The sequence below is a fragment of the Corythoichthys intestinalis genome, chromosome 6 (genome assembly GCF_030265065.1).
Source record: "Corythoichthys intestinalis isolate RoL2023-P3 chromosome 6, ASM3026506v1, whole genome shotgun sequence".
Classification (NCBI taxonomy): Eukaryota; Metazoa; Chordata; class Actinopteri; order Syngnathiformes; family Syngnathidae; genus Corythoichthys; species Corythoichthys intestinalis.
The window spans coordinates 50614140-50634614 of NC_080400.1; the positions used below are offsets into that span (position 1 = coordinate 50614140).

General features: G+C 39.7%; 1 protein-coding gene across 1 annotated transcript in view; it reads right to left on the reverse strand.

Moving 5' to 3' along the window:
• Positions 1–2363: 2363 nt before the first annotated feature.
• The window catches only part of cul3b (cullin 3b), a 42920-nt gene continuing 24808 nt past the window's right edge, over positions 2364–20475 (reverse strand). Inside the window, exons 7-16 of the mRNA XM_057838960.1 lie at positions 20295–20440; positions 19675–19851; positions 19430–19600; positions 11577–11684; positions 11362–11486; positions 11181–11277; positions 9821–9955; positions 3870–4056; positions 3660–3805; positions 2364–3590 (exon numbers count right to left, since the gene is read on the reverse strand). Of these exons, the coding sequence (XP_057694943.1) occupies positions 3459–3590; positions 3660–3805; positions 3870–4056; positions 9821–9955; positions 11181–11277; positions 11362–11486; positions 11577–11684; positions 19430–19600; positions 19675–19851; positions 20295–20440 (1424 nt within the window). The 3' untranslated portion in view covers positions 2364–3458. The remainder of the gene's footprint in view (positions 3591–3659; positions 3806–3869; positions 4057–9820; positions 9956–11180; positions 11278–11361; positions 11487–11576; positions 11685–19429; positions 19601–19674; positions 19852–20294; positions 20441–20475) is intronic.

The window sequence follows — 20475 nt, forward strand, 5'->3', positions numbered from 1 at the left end:
ACCGCAGACGGGCCTGGATGTGTACTGGCTTCAGCAGTGGGACACGTCTAGCAGTGCAGGATTTGAGTCCCTGGTGGCGCATTGTGTTACTCATAGTAGCCTTTTTTACTGTGGTCCCAGCTCTCTGTAGGTCATTCATTGGGTCCCTCAGTGTGGTTCTGGGATTTTTGCTCGCCGTTTTTGTTATCATTTTGATGCCACGGGGTGAGATTTTGCATGGAGCCCCAGATCGAGGGAGATTATCAGTGGTCTTGTATGTCTTCCATTTTCTAATAATTGCTCCCACAGTTGATTTCTTTACACCAAGCGTTTTACCTATTGAAGATTCTTCCCAGCCAGGTGCAGGTCTTGGCCATAGTGGAGTTTGGAGTGTGACTGACTGAGATTCTGGACAGGTGTCTTTTATACCGATAATGAGTTACAACAGGTGCCATTAATACAGGTAAAGAGTGGAGCCTCGTTAGACCTCGTTAGAAGTTAGACCTCTTTGACAGCAAGAAATCTTGTTTGTAGGTGACCAAATACTTATTTCCCACTCTAGTTTGGAAATAAATTCTTTAAAAATCAATGTGATTTTCTGTTTTTTTTCCCACATTCTGTCTCTCATGGTTGAGGTTTACCCATGTTGACAGTTACAGGCCTCTCTAATCTTTTTAAGTAGGAGAACTTGCACAATTGGTGGTCAACTAAATACTTATTTGCCCCACTGTAAATGGCCAAAAACACTTGGGTGACTTCAAGTTCTGCTCTGAGACCCCTATTTTGGCCAAATTTCAAAACTGTCCTCTATGCATGTGTGATACATCTCTGGAAAGCTTAAAATCTCAATTTTCTGGGGGAAGAAAATTTTGAACAGGAGGGCATTTAAAAAAAAAAAAATTAAACAGCAAAACCCTATCTGGAGAGCACGTGAGAGCAGAATTACAGACGCCATGACTTTAATGAGATATTATCGCGTACTTACCTTGTTTCGATCCAAAAACTACATGTAGCATATATGACTGATGTGTCAAGACACAGCTGTGAATGGCCACGGCCGGATTTTTGGGGGGTTTAATGGGTGAAACATGGTAATATAACAAGGATCGCGATGCAGAAATCGCAGATATCCAGGAGTGGTCGAGATGTTATTTTTCATATACCCTTTTAAGTGTTTTTTTTTCCTCCCAATTTTTCTTTGTTTGGATCAATTATTTCTCATCTAACATATCGGAGAAAATGTGTGAGAAAAAAAAAAAAAAAAATACAATTAAGCGATAGTAATGAGGTAGATATCCGTGACTTTTTTTACAGACACCATTTGTTTTCATTGTGACGCCATTTGTTTAAAAGTTTAAAATATGCGAGTGAATAATTTTTTAAAAATCTTGTTTTTTAGACACCAATTAATGATAATAAGTGAAATGAAATATAATTACCTTCGTTTTATGATTGGGTTGAAACAAAAGCGGTTGCGCAATGTCTGTAAACGGGGGTTTCCAGGGTAAAATAGTCAAATTAAAAATAGTTTGGGGGCTTAATGCGCCATGAATCTGCTATGGCAGCATATAGACATATTGTTCTATCAAACAAAAGTTGTTTTGGCTTAAAATACAGCAGTTTCTTTTAAATAGGAGTGCAAGAGAAGAAACTGCTTGTTCAGCCTTGTCTGTTTTCCGCTACACACACATATATATATATATAATTCTTCGTGCGACACGCAAGCCACACTTATTTGAATTTCTTTATTATTGCATCCAATTTTTATTAGTACTTAAAAAAAAAAAAAAAACTTGGATCCTTCAATTTTGAAATTATAGAAATAATTCATTGGATGTTATGTGGAGGCCATTAAATTTTGTCATGTAGGCCAGAATTGGCCTCTGGGCTGCTAGTTTGAGACCACTGTCCTGTATGAATGTAACAAAAACTAAGAAAAAAAAAAAATGCTGCATAAGAGTTAATCAAACTTAAATTGATAAAAACAAACACTCAGGATATGGTTAGTTGTTTTTTTATATTGATTTTTTTATTTTAATATTTGGGGGTTTTTGTTGTTGCCAAAAAAGAAATCAGGTAACCTGTTATTCAATATATTATTACATGAGAGTTTGTGCAGTTACTACTTTGTATATTGGGCTGATGGCACAAAAGGAGAGAAACATATAGAAGAATATTTTTAAGATTTTGTGTTGAGCTTTATGTCTTTTGTTCTGTTTAAGTCCTTTAAAAAGTAGGCAAAAAATAAAATACATCAGAAATCAAATATTTGGTGGGGAAAAAACAAAAGCCAAGATTTTTAAAAGCACCAGTTAAGGCCCAAATATAACTAAATATTTTTTTTAAAATTTCCATATACCTTCGCTTTTGTAAATATTTAAAAATGTTTTTTTTACCATTTTGCACTGTAAGGAGCTCCTCAATTTAGTTGTACATTTGTGCAATAACAAAGGCTGGGGTTTGCTTAGCTTCATATAATTGTGCCAGAGAAATTTGCTCAGGCCTTTTTGATAGAAGAAAAAAAAAAAAACATCCTTTTAACTCTACATTTATTATGATGAAAACAAGGCCCTGTACAATCCACCTTCGCAGTGAGTACAATAATTATTTTACAATTTGTACACATTAGAACATGGTGCTAGTTAGGTTTCACCCATTCAAAATGCAACCAAGAATGAACAAAAAAAAAATCCTCATTGAAACCTGCACCACAGTGATGTAGCCATTCTGAGAGCAGCCGCCATTTTGTGGTCACTCATACAGGCCTGAGTTCAAACGTCGTGATGGACCAAAATGTCTATTGGGCTTCCGTTATTTGTCGTATTCCTACAAAGGAGCTGTTTGATAAATGTGTGATGGTTTAAGCCTCTGAAAATATTGTGACAATGGCATTTGAACAGTATAGGAGGTGCAGTCGATTATTTTCTGGCATTAAACAACCTCAAAAACAGACAGGTTTGCAAAATAAGTTAAGCACTCGTCAAAATTCTTCAAGTACTCCAAGTGAATTTGACCGCCTTCTTTCACCTCCTCAGAGAGGGGAAAGTGTGTCTGTACAGCCATTGTTGTGCCACAAAACACAAACATAACACAGACATCAACAATTAAAACAGGGGTGTGAATTCTAAAGTTTTCTTAAGTCTCCGTGTAGCCACATGTCTGCTTCGTAACCATCTCCTTCAACATTTCAACCAAAAAGCCTCTCGCAATCATCTCCAAAGGCCACAAGAAACATTTTTGTACAAAACTAGACCTTCCGGTCATTTGTTAGCAGAAGAAATCTAATATTGCTAGAAAACTTCCCCATCTTTTTGCATGATTTATTTTCCTAACATTTTTTATGGAAGAAAAGTTTAACTTCCCAGTGTATCCCAGAATCAACGATGAGAGCACTTCCAAGTTCATCAAACGCATAGCAGTCCACAAAAACAAGGCTCGCTGTTTCTCCCCGACTCTACGGTGCACTGAATTCACGTCTTTTACGCTACGTAGGTGTATACTTTGCGGTCCTCTGGCGTTCGTGCCAAATATTCCCTCTCAATGAGTCCTTCAATTCGCTTCTTAATGACTACAGGACTGGGGAGGAATCGTGCTCGCAACTGCTGTGTGACCTGAGGAGGAAATGTAAAAATCAATGAGTACAAGCTGGCTAAAATCCACTCCGTTCAAGGTCGACTCACCTCTGCTACTAGGACATTGTGCTGCATTTTCTTCCTAGACTTCATGATGCGAACAATAGCAGCTTCGATTTCGTGCTTCCTGTCGTCGTCCACCTTCTGTCGGGTCTCTTTCCTCTCTGGGTCAGACTCCCCTTGTTTAGCAGCCACTAGGGGGCGCGCACGGCAAATGTTAACACAAAGTTCATTTAGTAAAGTATTTCTTCAGCGTACCTGTCTGGATTTTGACGCGGTGCAGTTTGGAGGTAAACTGGTCATTGACTGTAAACACGTGACCGTTCTCGATCTCCTTGGACTTGGGCTCCTTGGTAAGGACTCTTTGAGTGGGCTTCCCGCAGGCCAGTGACTGTAGCGCCCGCACTAGCTCCCGCTCTGGAATATCAGTCTCCTGCTGGATCTCCTACAGTGTTTGGAGAAGACACTTAAGAGTCAAATCTAAATATCGAATAGATATAGGCGAGACACGTTAGGTCAAAGCTAGGGGGCCAGATCTGGCCCAACACATCATTTTGCGCAACTGCTAGAATACAGGGTGCTCCAAAATGTTTGACCCCATTTCGTAGGCCAATAACTTTGACAATTATTGTTGGAATGACCTCAAATTTTCACAGCTTGTGTAGAAACGTTTCATGTTTTTGTGTGTAACGTTTGGCATTTCTATCTTTTCAGGTTAAGAAATGCCGTTCACTTCAAAGGAAAAGGCATTTTGCGTGTTAGAGTATGCTCGGACTCAGTCACCGAAGACAGTGCAGCGTGCCTTCTTCACAAGAAGGCACCAACTACAAAACAAATTAGGACTTGCCACCAAAAAATTTTCAAGAAATTTCAGCGAGCTTGACATGAGCTCGAAACAAAAAACAAATGATCACATCCAAAGCCAATTCTGTAAGCAGATATACTTCGTTTTAAAGCACGTAGATAATGAAAAGAAATTTTTATTAAAAAATTGCTTCAACAGCTTCAAATTTACAGTGACGACCTACCTACCTACTGCAGCTATACAATATTTTAGTAATCGAGTATTCGACTGAAAATTCTATCGGATAAACGAGTAATCAGATAAATTTTTAAGACATTTCAGCTAATATTGAACAATTTTCAGACAATCAATGTCTTTATTTCCAATGCACATTGTTAAAAACAGCCAACAATTGCATCTCAGATGTGACTAGAAAAAAAAAATTCAGGCTTTCAAAGAACTTCCAGATCTTTCTTTCTTACTTACTTAAAAATGTCATTACGCTTGCTAACACGCGTCACTTGAAAGTTAGGTGTTTCTCCCACGTGTTTCAATGAATTTCCATTTGTGTCAAGCTATTTTTTTTAGTTCTAGTTAAGTTTTAAGTTAGTCTAAATTGTAAGTCCTGATAGGATTTTGAGTTTTTGCAGTGTTCAAAATAAATGTATAATGCCTGCTGTATTGGAGCACATTAGATACCAGAGCTACTTGGTGTTTTATCCAGCAATGACTACTAAGCCAAAATTGACATTTAGCTTTATTATGTTTTTATTTGACACCCTCATCACTCTACAGCGCTGTGTTTTTATAGATTAAATAAAGCCTGTATGTAAGACACTTTAGCCACGCATGGACAGTAGTCATAATTAATAGAAACTTTATAAGCGCTGAGAAGTTTACTGCTGTAAGATGGCGGCTATTTACTTACGCCGACGAGTCTATCATTTTGCATCTAGTTCCATATACATGTGATATCTATGAGACACATCAGACGCTATCACCGTAGCATCATGCAGGCGTAGTTTGAGCTACGTTGGCATTGTCATTACCCGATCGTGAGGGTAATGACAGGCATAGTTTGTAACGGCAGTCAGATTTTATTGCTTCTCCCTCTAAACACGTGACGTCAGCACATTGTCCCGCATTAAAAGTAGTCCGGGAAAAACGTGATGCTTAAGAGCTGGCAAAATTAAATGATTCCTCGAGGCGAATAAAATTACTCTGATCAATTTTTTAACTCGAGTTACTCGAGTATTCCTTTCAGCTTTAATGACCTGAGACATAAAGGATTAGTTCAGTCTACCTGTAGTGCTAACAAACCAACGAGCGCAGCATTTCTTTTTATGATTATTCACACTGAGCAAGAACAGTACATTATTTTAAAATAATTAAACCCACCAGGACGTCAGGACGAGGTGCTTCCTGTAGCAGCCTGCTTTCAGGCCTGCCACAGTTGCCCACACAGATGCTTGATCAAAATCTTTTTTTATCTGCTTATTTTTTTGTTAATCGGCCGATGTTGGAAAAAGTCAATATTAGAGCAGGGCGGTAAACCGAAAATTTACCGGTACCGAAATTCTTTACGATGACGACGTCATTTTGACCATGACGGCGTATTCAGTAATTTAATAAAACAAGAAAATATAGTCTTTTCATCCCGCTCTGACTCTGTGTTGTCCGACTATGTTCATTCCCCTTTAAGAAAGCAGACAGTGTGCTTACATATGGAGTCACGTGGTTATCAGAAAGCCAAACAAACGAGCCCGGTAGGCTAACGCTAGTGGCTAACGCTACAAGCAAACGTGATGGAGTGTTGCTTAAGGGAGGTTCGCCAAACTTTCACCCGACATTAAATAGACTCTTGGCGGCACCCAGACGGGCTTCCACCCTCTGTCCTCCCTTGTTCTCACGATTTCCAAAGAGGATTGTTTCTACTGGTAGCCAAGCCACAGGCTAACGCTAGCGGCTGACACTAGCGGTTAACGCTACAAATGAACGTGATGGAGTCGGATAGCGGCTCTAAACTTGTCGAAACAGCTGAATTTAACGAGTGGATTGGTCTCGGACTGCATCTAGCAATTATGCTGCGTTCCAGAAAAGTGGGACGTTGGACTTTTCCGACCTCAGAGTAGGAAAATATCATTGGAACGCCACTCGAACTGGGAGGTCCAAGTCGCGAAGTCAGAGAAAAAATAACTACCCCGGCTTCCAAGTTGTTTCAATCTGACGTCACTGGCGCTCATGAAAACGTATTGAATGATTACACAATAATGATGTAAATCAAGTTTATTTGAGACGCCATGTATTTTTTTTCTCATACAGTGAATTATCTTTGTTGTGCTATGTTTTTATATTGACGATCAGCAAAGGATGTAACTTAAAAAAAGGCAGTTTACAGCGTGGGCTATAACGCAGCCGTCGTTTTTCCTCTAGTACTCGATCGCTTATAGGAAGGCAGGTTCGCTGGAGGTCAAAATGTCTTTTGATGGCCAAAATAAAAAACACCTCGTCGCGATCAGCCATCTTTGTTCTTTACATTTGCTTGGAACGCTTTGAGGTCGGAACTGGTACCATCCGAGTGGGATAAATCCAACTTCCCACTTCTCTGGAATGCAACATCAGTTTATCACGTTATGGTGTATCTCTTGTCTGTGTGTGATTTCTCTGATAGCTTTTGTGATGGTAAAGCATTCAGCATAAAGTACAATCTAACAGTGAAAATTATAACTGTTTAATGGCCCCAGCTATTTTTCTGTATGAGCTTAATTCGGTGTCATTAGATCAATGCAGCTTTAATGTGTGTGTGTATGTATTAAAAAATGCACTGGGGTGAAAAAAACCTGAAACCTTGCAGTAAACACTTGTGTTGAGTAATTATGTCACAGCAGCCATTAACAATAAGTTGTGTTTTTGAAGTGTACTGTTCAAGCTGTAAGTAATTTGTGTTACAATGACATGTTTGCACAGGCATATTGATTTTGACAATGTACATTGTTCAAGCCATACAAGCTGTTTTAAATGTTCATACTTGAATTCTTATTGTTTACAATAAATCTTTGTATACTTAATGTTTAGACTGCATGTACAATTGTTAAATATATTAAATTGAAAGCTGGTAAATAAATCAACAAGAAACGGTTAATCTGTATTTCATGCATTGATTCAGATTTTCAAATTATATAACAGTCTGCTTGGGTAAATTTATCGTCATTTATCGTTATCGAGGTAAATCTGCTCAATTTATCGTGATACGTGCTTAAGGCCATATCGCCCAGCCCTAGTCAATATATCGGCCAGCCGATATATCGGGCGACCTCAAATGCTAATATCGGACTATGAAACCTTCGTACATTTTTACATTAACACTATTTCTTACATAGATCTTATCAAAGAGTAACTAAAAAGGCTGGTTAAGCTAAAGATGTTTGTAAAACATTTGAGAAGCATATGTTATAACAAAGTCTAACGTTTAAGTAAAGATTTCCGTTTGAATATAAACAGCGTGAATAGTTTCTGAAGGGTTTACTTGGGGTGAGGATGACAGGCCTATAAGCAGGGGTGCACATAAGTGGTCCGCATGCGCGGACGTAGACAAACGCGCTGGCCCTCAACGGCTTCCATACGCTTTTGCGTACCGATGGCTGACCACTGTATTTGCGGCAGACACGAGAAAATCACTTCTCAAAATGTCAAAGAGGCAGGCCCCAATGAGTAATTATTTCCGTGTTCCCCCACCCCCGTCAAAAGACAGACGACAGAGACGTCAGCGGAGCTACCGGAAAAAAGGACTTTTGCTGAAAAGTGGCTGCAGGAGGTACCATGGCTAGAAGCAAATGATGCTCGCGCGGAAATGTGGTGCAACATTTGCCGTGAAAATCCCAATGTCGTTAATAAGAGCAGCTCATTTTATGTAGGGTCAAAGAATTTTAGCCATCCAAACTTTGAAAAGCACGAAAAAAACAGCATGTGGCAATTAAGCAAACTATCGATGTCAGAAAGGAGGACCCCACTTGGCCTATGGATAAGTGGCGGAAAAAAGTTATTGAAGAACAGTGCCATGCACTGACAAACGTGTTTTTGCTCGCATTTCACAAAGCTAAACATGCACATTCAATGAGCTCTTATGAGGAGGACATCCCACTTTTACAAAGGCTTGGAGTTAATGTGGGAGCCGCATATGAATGCCCTTTATTTTGAATTAGTGCTTTTATGTTTATTTCTTTACATATCACTTCAAAGTAATGGCAATTTTGTTGTGCCAGTTGATGTTAATCAAGCATTAATTGTTTATATAATTAATTAAAGGTAATTGGCTCTAAGTAAAGCTTGTCATAATTTCATCGCATCAGGCGGGTCGGCTCTCAAGCTCAATGAGGACCAAGTCACATCTCCAGGTCCTCCTCTGAGAACCTGGGCAAAAAAAATATGTGCACCCCTGCCTATAAGGAAGGCACTTTTTACATTCTTGAAAGACATTAAGTTTATGTAAAGATCATAAGGGTGGAGGCATGGGTACTGCATTCTTGTATGGTAGGTGGCGGTATGAACCTGAAAGTTGCTTGTAATATGCCATTATTCAAAAGAATTTTAACACACATGTGAAATACGACTACCCAGTTGCGACTGGCTGCTAACGTGACTGCGCTACGTCACTTTCTCAATTGGCTTTATGCTTAATGCAAAAGATTTGGACATAAAGTTTCTTCGAATGGTCTGGCATATGGATTGAATAATTTACCACATGAATCACTTTCATGGCATTGCAGCAGGTTAAAATTCTTCTTAATTATAATTGTACTTTTAATCTATTAAATTATTCATCGATAGAAAATCTATCGATGACTAAATGAATATATTGTTAATAAGTAAATAAAAACAAATACACACTTAATGACTGCCAATAACACTATTACTTTTTTTTGTTTAACTGTATTGATCTTATTGGCAGCTATTGACGACGCTGGACGTCTAATTCTTGACTTCGATCGTTCGCTGCAAGCCTCTCCCAGTCAAAATGGATTCGACGTCTAGCTGTCAATGAGTTAAATTTGGGCCCTATAATGGGCTCGACACATTGGATGCAACGTCGCTCGCGTTCAATACATTTTGGGAAGTTTTTGGCGACAGAAAACACCGGAAGTTTTAAAATGCTCTCCAAATTTATAGCCAATTAGAGACGAGCAAAGCAGAGAGCGGTGTGTGTTGCTGTCACTTGCCGCTCCAGTCGCATCGCACACTGTATATGTTGGCTTTCAGCTCAACAGCGATGACTTGCATTTTGCCTCCCGTGTGTTGAGCCCCTATGGGTCAAGAGGATCACATAATGGCTCTCCAAATGAAAACATAACTATGATATGGCCACGGACAAAGATGAGTTTGACAGCCATGCAGTATGTTTTTGATTTGTGGAAAGCCAATTCCTTACCTCAAATGTGGACTTCTCCCTGTTGTTGAAGAGCATGAGGATAGTCATCTGGAAGGTCGAAACCTGTAAAATGTGCTTCCTGGTGTTGGAACCAGTTACTTGGGCTCCTCCAACTCCAACCTCTGACCCATCCTCCTGTTGACACAACACTCGTGGTCACATCAAAAACATCACAAGGTGTGTGACAATATACTGTATCAAATTTATAATTCGTTTTGGGGAAAAAAACAGCAGGTTGCTACCAAAATCTTCAATCAGAATACTGTCTCCTTTAGTTCACAGGCTGCCATTGACTAGCCTGGTACACCAGACTCAACGCTGTTCCAGCTATTGAGTCTGGCCACCCTTCCCACGGAAACAATTTCCAGGGCGGAGCAAGCCACAGCATACAGACAGCGGAGTGGACCAATCAGCGACGGGCAGACGTGACGTTAGTAAAATGGCGACTTCAGGATGACGGACTTGCGCGCGGAAGTAAACATATGAAGAGAGCGGAGTTTATTCGACATGGCTAGCGCGAGACAGATTGTTGTCAGTGACTCGTGTCGATGTGTTTTTGGTCATTTAAAACTGATTTTACCGTGGATTGGAACATATTCTCGGCTCTGCCGTTCACCGTCTGTGTTGCTGAAGGGACGACTTTCGACGCGCAAGAGTGACGTTGCTCGTGAAGAACACGTCACGCAAATAAACGAATCTGATTTGTCGATTGATTTTGTATCTGCTCGAAAAGGCCGTCAATGGGATGGGTCCCAGACTATTTCTCTCTGTTTGAAAAATACAGGGAGAATAGTCTGGCAGAGCCAGGCTAGCCATTGACGGCGCTAGGCATCAAATTCATTTTGACTGGAATGGACGCCTGGCACTGTCAATGGCACTGAAACAAGAGCATTAACAGCCAGCCTTTTGTGGGCATTTACAGATCACTTCCTGCTCATTTTGAGTCACTTCCAATTCATTTGCGGATATACTTGGGTCACTTCCTTTTCTGTAACCATAAATCAACAGGATGTCAATGGGTTTTTCAGGACCGGATTATTGGTAGTTAGAGGGGCCGACAACAGATTGTTGGAGCAGATATTCGTTTGCCGTTAAAGTGTGAAAATTTGAATAACGCAAACACTGAACTTCATTGAAATGCCTAAAGAATGCTTATTGAATCACACATATAGAAAACAATAGCTCCAGAAGTGCATGAATTACCTAGACTCAGAAACATCTCTTATAAAGTTGAATAAAAGGTAAAATAAATAGCCCCCCACAGAAAATACAATACAACAAAAATAAAATAATGAAAAATGAAATAGCAATTTGGGAGAACAAAAGGAGAAACTTTTTGCATGTCATAAGTGGCACGTACCTTTTTAATGGGCCCGTAGAAGGTGGCGTTCAAATCTGCGGAGCCCATGTGGTGCTGCAATGTTAGTTGTCTACCGCTGTGCTTCCCAAGATAAAACCTACATCCCAAAAGTCAAACGTGTAAAAGTTGATAGAAAAAAAAAAAGCCTAATCCAAGAACACGTCACGTGCGACGCACTGACCTTCTAAAGACTTCGAACGCATGTCGCGGCGAAGGTGGGATGTTGCATTTGGGGGTTGCCGACTGTGTCGGCCAATAACCGGTCGTCAATACTCTCACAGTCAGATCGACACCGCCGAGAGACACCTGGAGTTACAATTAAAAATTAATGTGATCATTCCCGGCCGGCTGTTCCGGAGAACAGGATGCGCCAGGTTGTGTTTTGTATGCGCTCACTCCAGTGGTCTGCAGATGTTGTCGAAACTCATCCATTGTGGTGTTGGAGATGCTCATATCTCGGAACATGCCTTCCAGTTTCGACGTGAACTGACAGCCGCACTCAGTCTGAGATAGGATGACCGAAAGGATTTCACTCAGATGTTATAAATTAGCACATTCACGTAGGCCTGTCGCGATAACAAATTTTAATGTGCGATAATTATTCTCATAAATTATTGCGATATGCGATATTATTGCGCGCCCCCAATTTTTTTTTAAACCAATTTACAATAACACAGTGAGAATACAGTATATATCAATAGATCAAGTACACTCATTTAAACGTGATAAATATTTATTCTTAAATTCAAAAATACTTTTTAAGAAATCACAACTAAACACAATAGAACATGCCTCTTAAGTACAAAACAACAATATTGATACCGCACAGAAACACAGAATACAGAATAAATAAAATGTGTTAAAAAAAAAAAAAATTTGCACTTAATAACTAAAGCATTTAGGCAAATGAAAACTTTTCCCGTCATAGCTTCTGCAATGGTGTTCCATAGAGATGCAACGATACAGTTAAGTCATGGTTCGGTACGTATTTTGATCCGGGGGACACGATTTTCGATCCGATTCAATACATTTAATGCTCTGTAAAAAAAAAAAAAAAAAAAAAGTATATTTTTTGTTTCGTTTTTTGTTGTTGTTTTTTTTGTTGTTGTTAACGAGCAAAAATTCAATTGCCCTCATATAAACATGCATTTTAGTGCATAATATTTATGTGCTTACTTCTTACTGATCTGAAAAAAATTTGTATAAAAGTGCTGAGAACAATCTTTAACACTATTACCATTACCATTACTGTTTGTAAAGTGAGCCAGGGCACACTGTTGATTGCTACAGCTCTCTTAGCAGCGAGGTTTACTACATGAGCAAGACATCCTATTTGTGGTCCGAATCCATCTGTGTCACGTACTGAATTAACAATATCTGCAACATTATCTATAGTCACTGGTATGGATTGATTTGGCCTTCTTAACTTCCATTCAGTCATGACAGTTTAGAATTCATTGATGTAGTATATGGACTACGTGTCCCATAATCACTCTGGGCTCACGTAGCCAATGGCATGGGACGTAGCACATCTAGTTTACCATTTCATGATATCTAGTGTGTGCGCGTATTAAAAAAGTTAGCAAGCGCCGCTGAAGTCACGTCTGCTCATTACTACACAACACCAGCATATGACAATCAACTTTCATAAACAGGACGAGTTTGAAGCAGCTGTTCGTTGTCTAAGCGAGGTTGTTCGTAGCAGCCAAGTCGGTAACAATGTTGTAAATATCCGGCGTTGTGCCGAAAAATAGCCGCCCCGTGTGAAATATCACTCCTGACGGGCGCGCCCACACGTCAACAACACCGGCGTGCCATAGATCGTCCACAGTCACTCCGGAGCACTGACGCGGCCGGTATACGTTGAACAATAGGATATAATGGGAACGATTGGCTCCGGTGCTAGTTTTTGCCTGACCTGGAACGAAGATGCATTTTGCGCAGTTGGTAACGAGGAATCCGAACTTTTAACAGCACGTCTGCCTGCCTTCATTTTTATTTATCGCGCGATAAATGGAATTATTGCATATTGCGACAGGCTTACATTCACGCAAAAAGGATCCTTCCAGTATTGGTGGACATTTTACATCCCCACCGTTAAAAGAATGAAAACATTTTTAAAAACACCAAATAAGTCTATAAAGTACCTCCTAAAATGCAGTTTTCTTTTGTACTAACCCCCACAATGACCAAACTGAACCTTTTTTCCATTATTATTTGTTTCATTACTTTTTCTTGTTTTGTAGGAACAATTGTTTTAAAAAACATTTAAAATATTCGTTATTGTTTGTAAAATGTCTCACAACATGCCAACAACGTTGTTACGTTTTTAATCATGATATGAGAAAATTGTGAATCACATAATATGCTTGAATTGACGTCAATTTTCTAAATTCATTGTATGTCATTGCCTTTTTTTTCTTTTTTTTCTTTAAATTTATCTCTAACTTATGTATACCTGTTATGTATATGATCAGAATAATATACATTCATTCATTCATTTTCCATGCCGCTTATTCCTCACGAGGGTCGCGGAGGTGCTGGATATAAATCTTTTTTATTATTTATTTATATACCGTATTTTTTGGACTATAAGTCGCAGTTTTTTTTCATAGTTTGGCTGGGGGTGCGACTTATACTCAGGAGCGACTTATGTGTGAAATTATTAACACATTATTATATCATTTCACATGTTATTTTGGTGTTTTGGAGTGACACTGATGGTTTGGTAAACTTGTTAGCATGTTCTTTACGCTTTAGTTATCTGAATAACTCTTAATAGCTATATTACGTTAACAAACCGGCCACGTTCACATTTGGTTGTTTATGCATTGTGTAACATTATCATACAGTACACTTATTCAGCATGTTGTTCTCTATTGTATTTTTACTTTAAATTGCCTTTCAAGATGACATATTTGTTGTATGTGTTGGATTTGACAAGTAAATTTCCCCCCAAAATGCGACTTATACTCTGGTGCGACTTATATATGTTTTTTTCCCTCTTCGTTGGGACTTTTATGGCTGGTGCGACCTATACTCAGGTGCGACTTATAGTCCGAAAAATACGGTACCTATGTTTGTTCCCTTGGTCAGTTGTATCAGCTAGGCAAACAGTTACAGTGCAGTCAATAAGTATTGGGCCACTTAAAAATTCGCAAATTCACCCATTTAAAAGAGACTTGTAATTTTCATCACAGGTACACATTAAGCGGAGAGATTCAGGAAATCCCATTGCATAATTTTAAGCTATTTATTTGTGACTTTGGGTAGCCAATAAGTACTGGGGAGCAAGCAACTACAATACAGGTAGTCTTCGGGGTTACGAACGAGTTCCGTTCCTACGCAGGCGACGCAACCCGAATTTCCGTGTAAATCGGAATTACACCTTTAAGTACCCCAAAATAACTATCCAAAAATATGTATTATACGGTCATTGTACTGTTCTCGCCTTGGAGCTAAGTCCTATCTAGACAGTGAGCTAAGCAAATGTGCGTGCAGGCTTGCAGGCTTTCCCCCCTCTCTCTCTCTCTCTCTCTCTCTCTCTCTCTCTCTCTCACTCAGCAGCGCGACTTCTTTGTGGGGGCAAAATGCGCTCTTCCTCGTGTGTGCGCGTACCCGTGCGCAAATACATTCTTTATTGTGTAGAAACGCGCTCTTACCCGCGAGCCATTAGTACTACCTGCTCTACGCTTCCTGCACCAAGATGAAAGCATGCATCATAAAATTTAAGTTGAAATCACGCAAGCCGCGTATGTCGTAACCTGGGCACTACCTATACATGGCCACATTTATATTGCTATTGATATGGATAGTATTGTCACTATAGTGCTACTAATTAACGCATTATTTAAATACGATTACATTCTTTCAGTGACAAGCAATCTAACGTTTTCATTTTTCCAGACCAGTAATCTGATTATAGTTTCCGTAGATTCTGTGTAATACCATTTTGTTATTGCCTAACAATGTATGTAGAATGAAGACTTTTGTAGTCATTTATGAAGAGATTTTCAGAAGGAAAATGTTTCTCTTGCGTTTGGGAGTGATGTCATATGACACGTTTTCTCAGCGGAGGTAAAAAAAAAAAAAATCGGGTCACGTGTTTTACCATGCAGTGTGAGCGCTGAGAGTGAGGCCAAAACAACATTGCCTACCTACTAGGCCTGAACGATATATCGTTTAAACATCGCCATCGCGATGTGCGCATGTGCAATAGTCCCATCGCAAGGACGTGCGATAGTTTTTTAATTTCATTTTTTTTAAATCCACAAACGTTTGTTTTGAGGAAGGAGAGGGAAAAAAAGCGCACAGCTTCTCTTTCTCTCCAGCAAGTCATCGGCTCCTCCCCCTCCCCCTGCAACAGCGGAGTGGAGGGAGGAGGGGCCGAACAGCAGAGCGGAGGGAGGAGGGCCCGTTCTCAAAGTGAAAGCAAGCAATCAACACGTTGGAGGAGCAAGGAAGACTGTATCCAAAAGGAGTTTTGGAAGTATTTTGGCAAGAACAAGACTATAAGGGACAAAAAACAGCCCTGTCGACAGTGCCTCGCCATGGTTGCCTCAACAAGAAGTAATCTGTCAAACATGTGGGACCATTTAAAACGCAGGTATCTATGCATTCCTGCTACGAGCTCCCCATCAGAGGCTTTTTAGCACAGGTGGGAACATTGTTACGTGCCAACGTTCTTGTCTCAAGCCTGCTATAGTGGATAAACTAATAGTCTTGGCCAAAAACCTATGAGACCCAGTTGAGAATTGCTGAGCAAGGAAGGTGGACGATATGCAGACAAATACATAACACAGCTGAAGGAATGTCTTTTCTTCTTTTTATTCATGTGACAGCTATCAGGAAGGCAGGAAATTTGGGAGTTAAAATGGTTCTGTTATTCATCACAGTTATTTGCAATTATTCAGTTCAATTATTTACAAGTTCAATTGAGTTTGTTTCTTTTATATTTAAATTTATTGTAAACCGTATTTTTCAAATAACTATATATAGTACAGCTGCACATAAAGTTTTGATACTTAATATTTTTGTTGAAATATTTTTACAACTTTGTTGCCGTTTTGCAGTTTTATATTGTTATATTTTGGGTAACAACTCAGGGGACTAATGCACTTGCACTTTTATTAGTCAGATTTAATATTTAAGTTCAAATATGTTGACAACTTTGTTGTTTAACTGAGGTTTTTATGTATTGTTATAGTTTGTGAACTCTTTTGTCATATTTAATATTTTTGTTCAAATATGTTGACAACTTTGTTGTTTTACTGAGGTTTTTATTTATTGTTATAGTTTGTGAACAACTCTTTTATTTGTCATATTTAATATTTTTGTTCAAATATGTTGACAACTTTGTTGTTATTTTACAGAAGTTTTTATTTATTGTTATATTTTGTCAAAAACTTAGGGGACTAATGCACCTGCTCTTTTATTTATCATTTAATGTATTTGCTGCTGTTGAAGTGTAAAATATTGTATTCAATAAATGATCTATTTTGTGCAGACATGACTTCCCGGATACCTTCATACAGAAATCTTCATCATTCACAAATTAAACGGTATTATATGAATACACTGTGGTCACGGTGTGTTATGTAAAGTATTTCCAAACAGCTATTCAAGTCATTTAGTGAAAATTTCTTTAAAAAAGATAGATCTTTTTTTTTTAATATCGCAATATAATATCGCAATATATTGCAAACCTAAAAAAAATCGCAACAATAGTTTTTTCCAATATCGTTCAGGCCTACTACCTACTTTGTCACGACGCGAACAATGAAAGAAGCAGGAGAGAAACTACAACCAGCTGCATTTGCTCACCGGCAATACAGTGATTACCTCACATTTTTGTCCAGTAAAGATGACAAAAATATCTCAGTGCGTTGCAAACTTTGCGCTGGCTCAAAAACACTGTCGACCACGAAAAACTCCACATCCAATTTAAGGAAACACTTGGAATCACACCACAGCGCGATACAACTCGAAGCAAAGCCTACAGGTAATGAGACAGCCAGCAGTTCTACAGCTACTTCCGGCCCCCCGCCACGGAAACAGATGAAGTTGGCTCTTACTAAAAAAGAACCAATAAGTGGGAGTGAGCTGAAAAAGTTAGTCGGGCGATATATTAAAGAGGAAATGGGTCCGTTGAATACTGGTGCCTCTTCCCGTGCAACAATAGAAAAGATCCCGACTAGCAGCAACGCTGAGCTGCCCCTTTCTTATGTTGAGGAAGCAAACGGATGAAAAACTGGTGAAAAGTAACCAATGAGTTACTTTTAAAGTAACTTAGTGACATTGATAATAAAGTAATCACTAAAGTAACTAGATTACTTTTTTGAGGCGTAATCAGTAATTGAATGACTTTTTCAAGTAATCTGTGGCAACACCGTATACGGACAAGTCTTCCTCTCATAGTATGTTACTTGTTGTCATCTTTGTAACTGTGGTCCCAGCTGTCTTCAAATCATTGACCAGTGGCAAGAACTAGTCAATGATTCAAAGACCGCTGCCCAATACCAGTTTGGTTAGGGTTGAAAAAGGTGACAAAGTAACGGACACATGGCATGCGCGGAAAATTGCATTTCATAGTGCAACCAGAGACATCTCGAATTAAACATAGTACATAATAATTTAACATATACAAGTCTAAATCTCTCATCCTGAAATCAGAATATATAACACACATTAAGTAGCAAATTATACAAAATCTAAATTATAAGATATACAGTATGTCCCATTTGCATTTAGCAGAGAACAGCTGTACTCCCGTCTCTCACTATTGTCAGTCATTAGTTGTCACGAGAAGAGAGTGGCGGTGATAGGTCTAGGTCATCGGACTAGAGCAGGGGTCCCCAACCTTTTTTGCACCACGGACCGGTGTTATTTGGGTCTTTTTTTCACGGACCGGTGCTCTGACAAATTTTGCAACCCATCAAAAATTGCAACGATGTGTTTCTGCGCATGCGCGTAACGTTAAACATAGCCGCAAAATGCGCAAATGCAGCGATTCCAAAGTAAACACTACACAAACTTTCTTGAAAGAAAGGAATATTAACTTACGTTTGATCATGGAAGGACTTGTAGAAAAGTTCTCCACAGATACATCCTGCCATGTAAGCTGCACACAAAAACTGCACACTGCTCTCACCATTAACGACTTCGCCTTGTCGTTAAGCATTAATTAAGAAGCCCGCTTCACAAAGATACGATGTTGGAAATTGCAGCAAGGTTTTCAATGCTCTCGTAGCGATGTCAGGATATTCCGGAATTACTTAAATCCAGAACCTCGGTAGAGTTGTCTGAAATGTACGTTTAATAAGGTCGCCGTCATTTGCGATATCTACAAGTTGATCCTCCTGTTGCACAGACATGCTCGAATCACTCGGTTTATTCACAAATGGGTCACGAATCCACTCCTTTGCCGTTCGTGAGTCTACGAGGTTGTAGGCTCGTCAGGTGCCCTTTTCGCCGTAAAAATATCTCGAAAGACGTCCGTTTTCCAGTCATCTTCGCTCGTGTGGGGGCTAATCATTTCCGGGAACAAATGTGCTACGCCCGCAGCCTAGTAATACGTTATTATCGAGGACAAGCGCACATAGATATATTATATACACAAACAAGATGTACTGCTAGCAGTCCAATCAATGGATTTCAATGACGACATTCTAATCTATCCCGTAGTATTATATCTAGAGTAGACAGGGATATTTGTGTGTTAGGCAGGGGCACAGGGTAAATTTTAGCCAGAATGCGGTCGTTATCAAATTATTTCTGTGCGGCCCGGTAGCAAATGCACACCGGAACCGATCCGCGGCCTGGCAGATGGGGACCCCTGTACTAGAGTGTAGTTTTGAGCATGGACTGCAGTTTTGAAGTTAACAGTTTCACTCGCTCGTTGACAGACCCCCCCCCCACACACACACACATATTTTTCTCCTCGGATCTACGTGACTGGCGAAATTTCGCCGAAAGGTGGCAAGTTTGCATGCCTGCAATACTTATTAGCTCCACTGTAGCTTCTACTCCAAAGGGGAAAAAAGCTAACAGAACTGATTTGCAACCTTGCTACTCACAAACATGTTATGCAAGTATTGTAGATATCAAATGGAATACAATTTTGATCTTTGATCTGTAAAGCCTGGCTAAAGGCTTGTTGAAAATTGAAGGCTTCTTTTTCGGATTTTGAAGCCCAAAAGTTGTGGAACAACACATATATCATTGTACGTCTGCTGGCTTACGTCACATACCTTAAGTTTGGAAATCATGTTCTTCTCCGAGTCATCTGAGACACTCTTGTTGGTGAGCAGCCTGCGGGCCAGATGTTGCTTGTAATACCTCTCGAACACATCCTTCTCTTGCATGAAGCGGAACAGCACCATGGCTTTGTCCAGGATGGACTCCACTTCTTGTTCTGTCAGCTGAAGAAAAGAAACACTCAACGTGATCAAGGAGGTTCCCATGAAAGTGAAGTGATCGTCATCAACAAACTTACCCCTTTGACACCTTTCTTGAGCTTGTCATCAATGAACAGCGAGAGATACTCGGGCGAGCGCGAGTTGAGGTTGAGAAAGTACTCAAAGTCGCCAGCGATAGTTTGTTTGAAGAGGCGGTCGTTATTGAAAGATTCCTGAAGGAAACGGTCAAAACGCAACTTCAGGTCCAGCAGGCCCTGTGGGAAGAGACAAGAGCGAGCAAGACGTGATTAAAAAGGACGGCACAACCTCAAAAGCACTACGTTCATTCAAACAAGGCCACGTAAAAATAGACTTGGTTAGATTCCGCTTGGACGAGGCTCACTGTATGATCCTGGTTTTGACTTGCATGCAGTGGTGAGCGAGAACAAAACATTTTAAAATGCTGACTGCCTTTCTTTATATTCCTGACCACAAAAACGCTTTCTTCTGTGTGTCTGGCTCACTCACAAGTCGAAAATGCATTAATTTTACACCACGCGTGCACAAATATTAAACAGCCTTTCTAGGGCATTCATATAAAATTCTATAATTCAACACTGAACAAGAATATTAAAGTATGACTTGATTAGTGTACAACTTTGGTAATGAAAATGTTTTCCAATTTTGCCCCGTCTTTCCATTTCACATGATGTTGTACCTGAATGTAGTCCACAGGGTTCTTCCCTTCTCCCTCCTCTGACACGAGAGCCTTGCCTTGCTCCCGAAGGTATGAGCTCATACACTCGCACATGGTCTTCAGTCCGTTGGGAACCCGACTGAACAGCTTGTACATACATGCCAGATCTGAGGATAGAACCCCGAACATAAATCAGAATGCC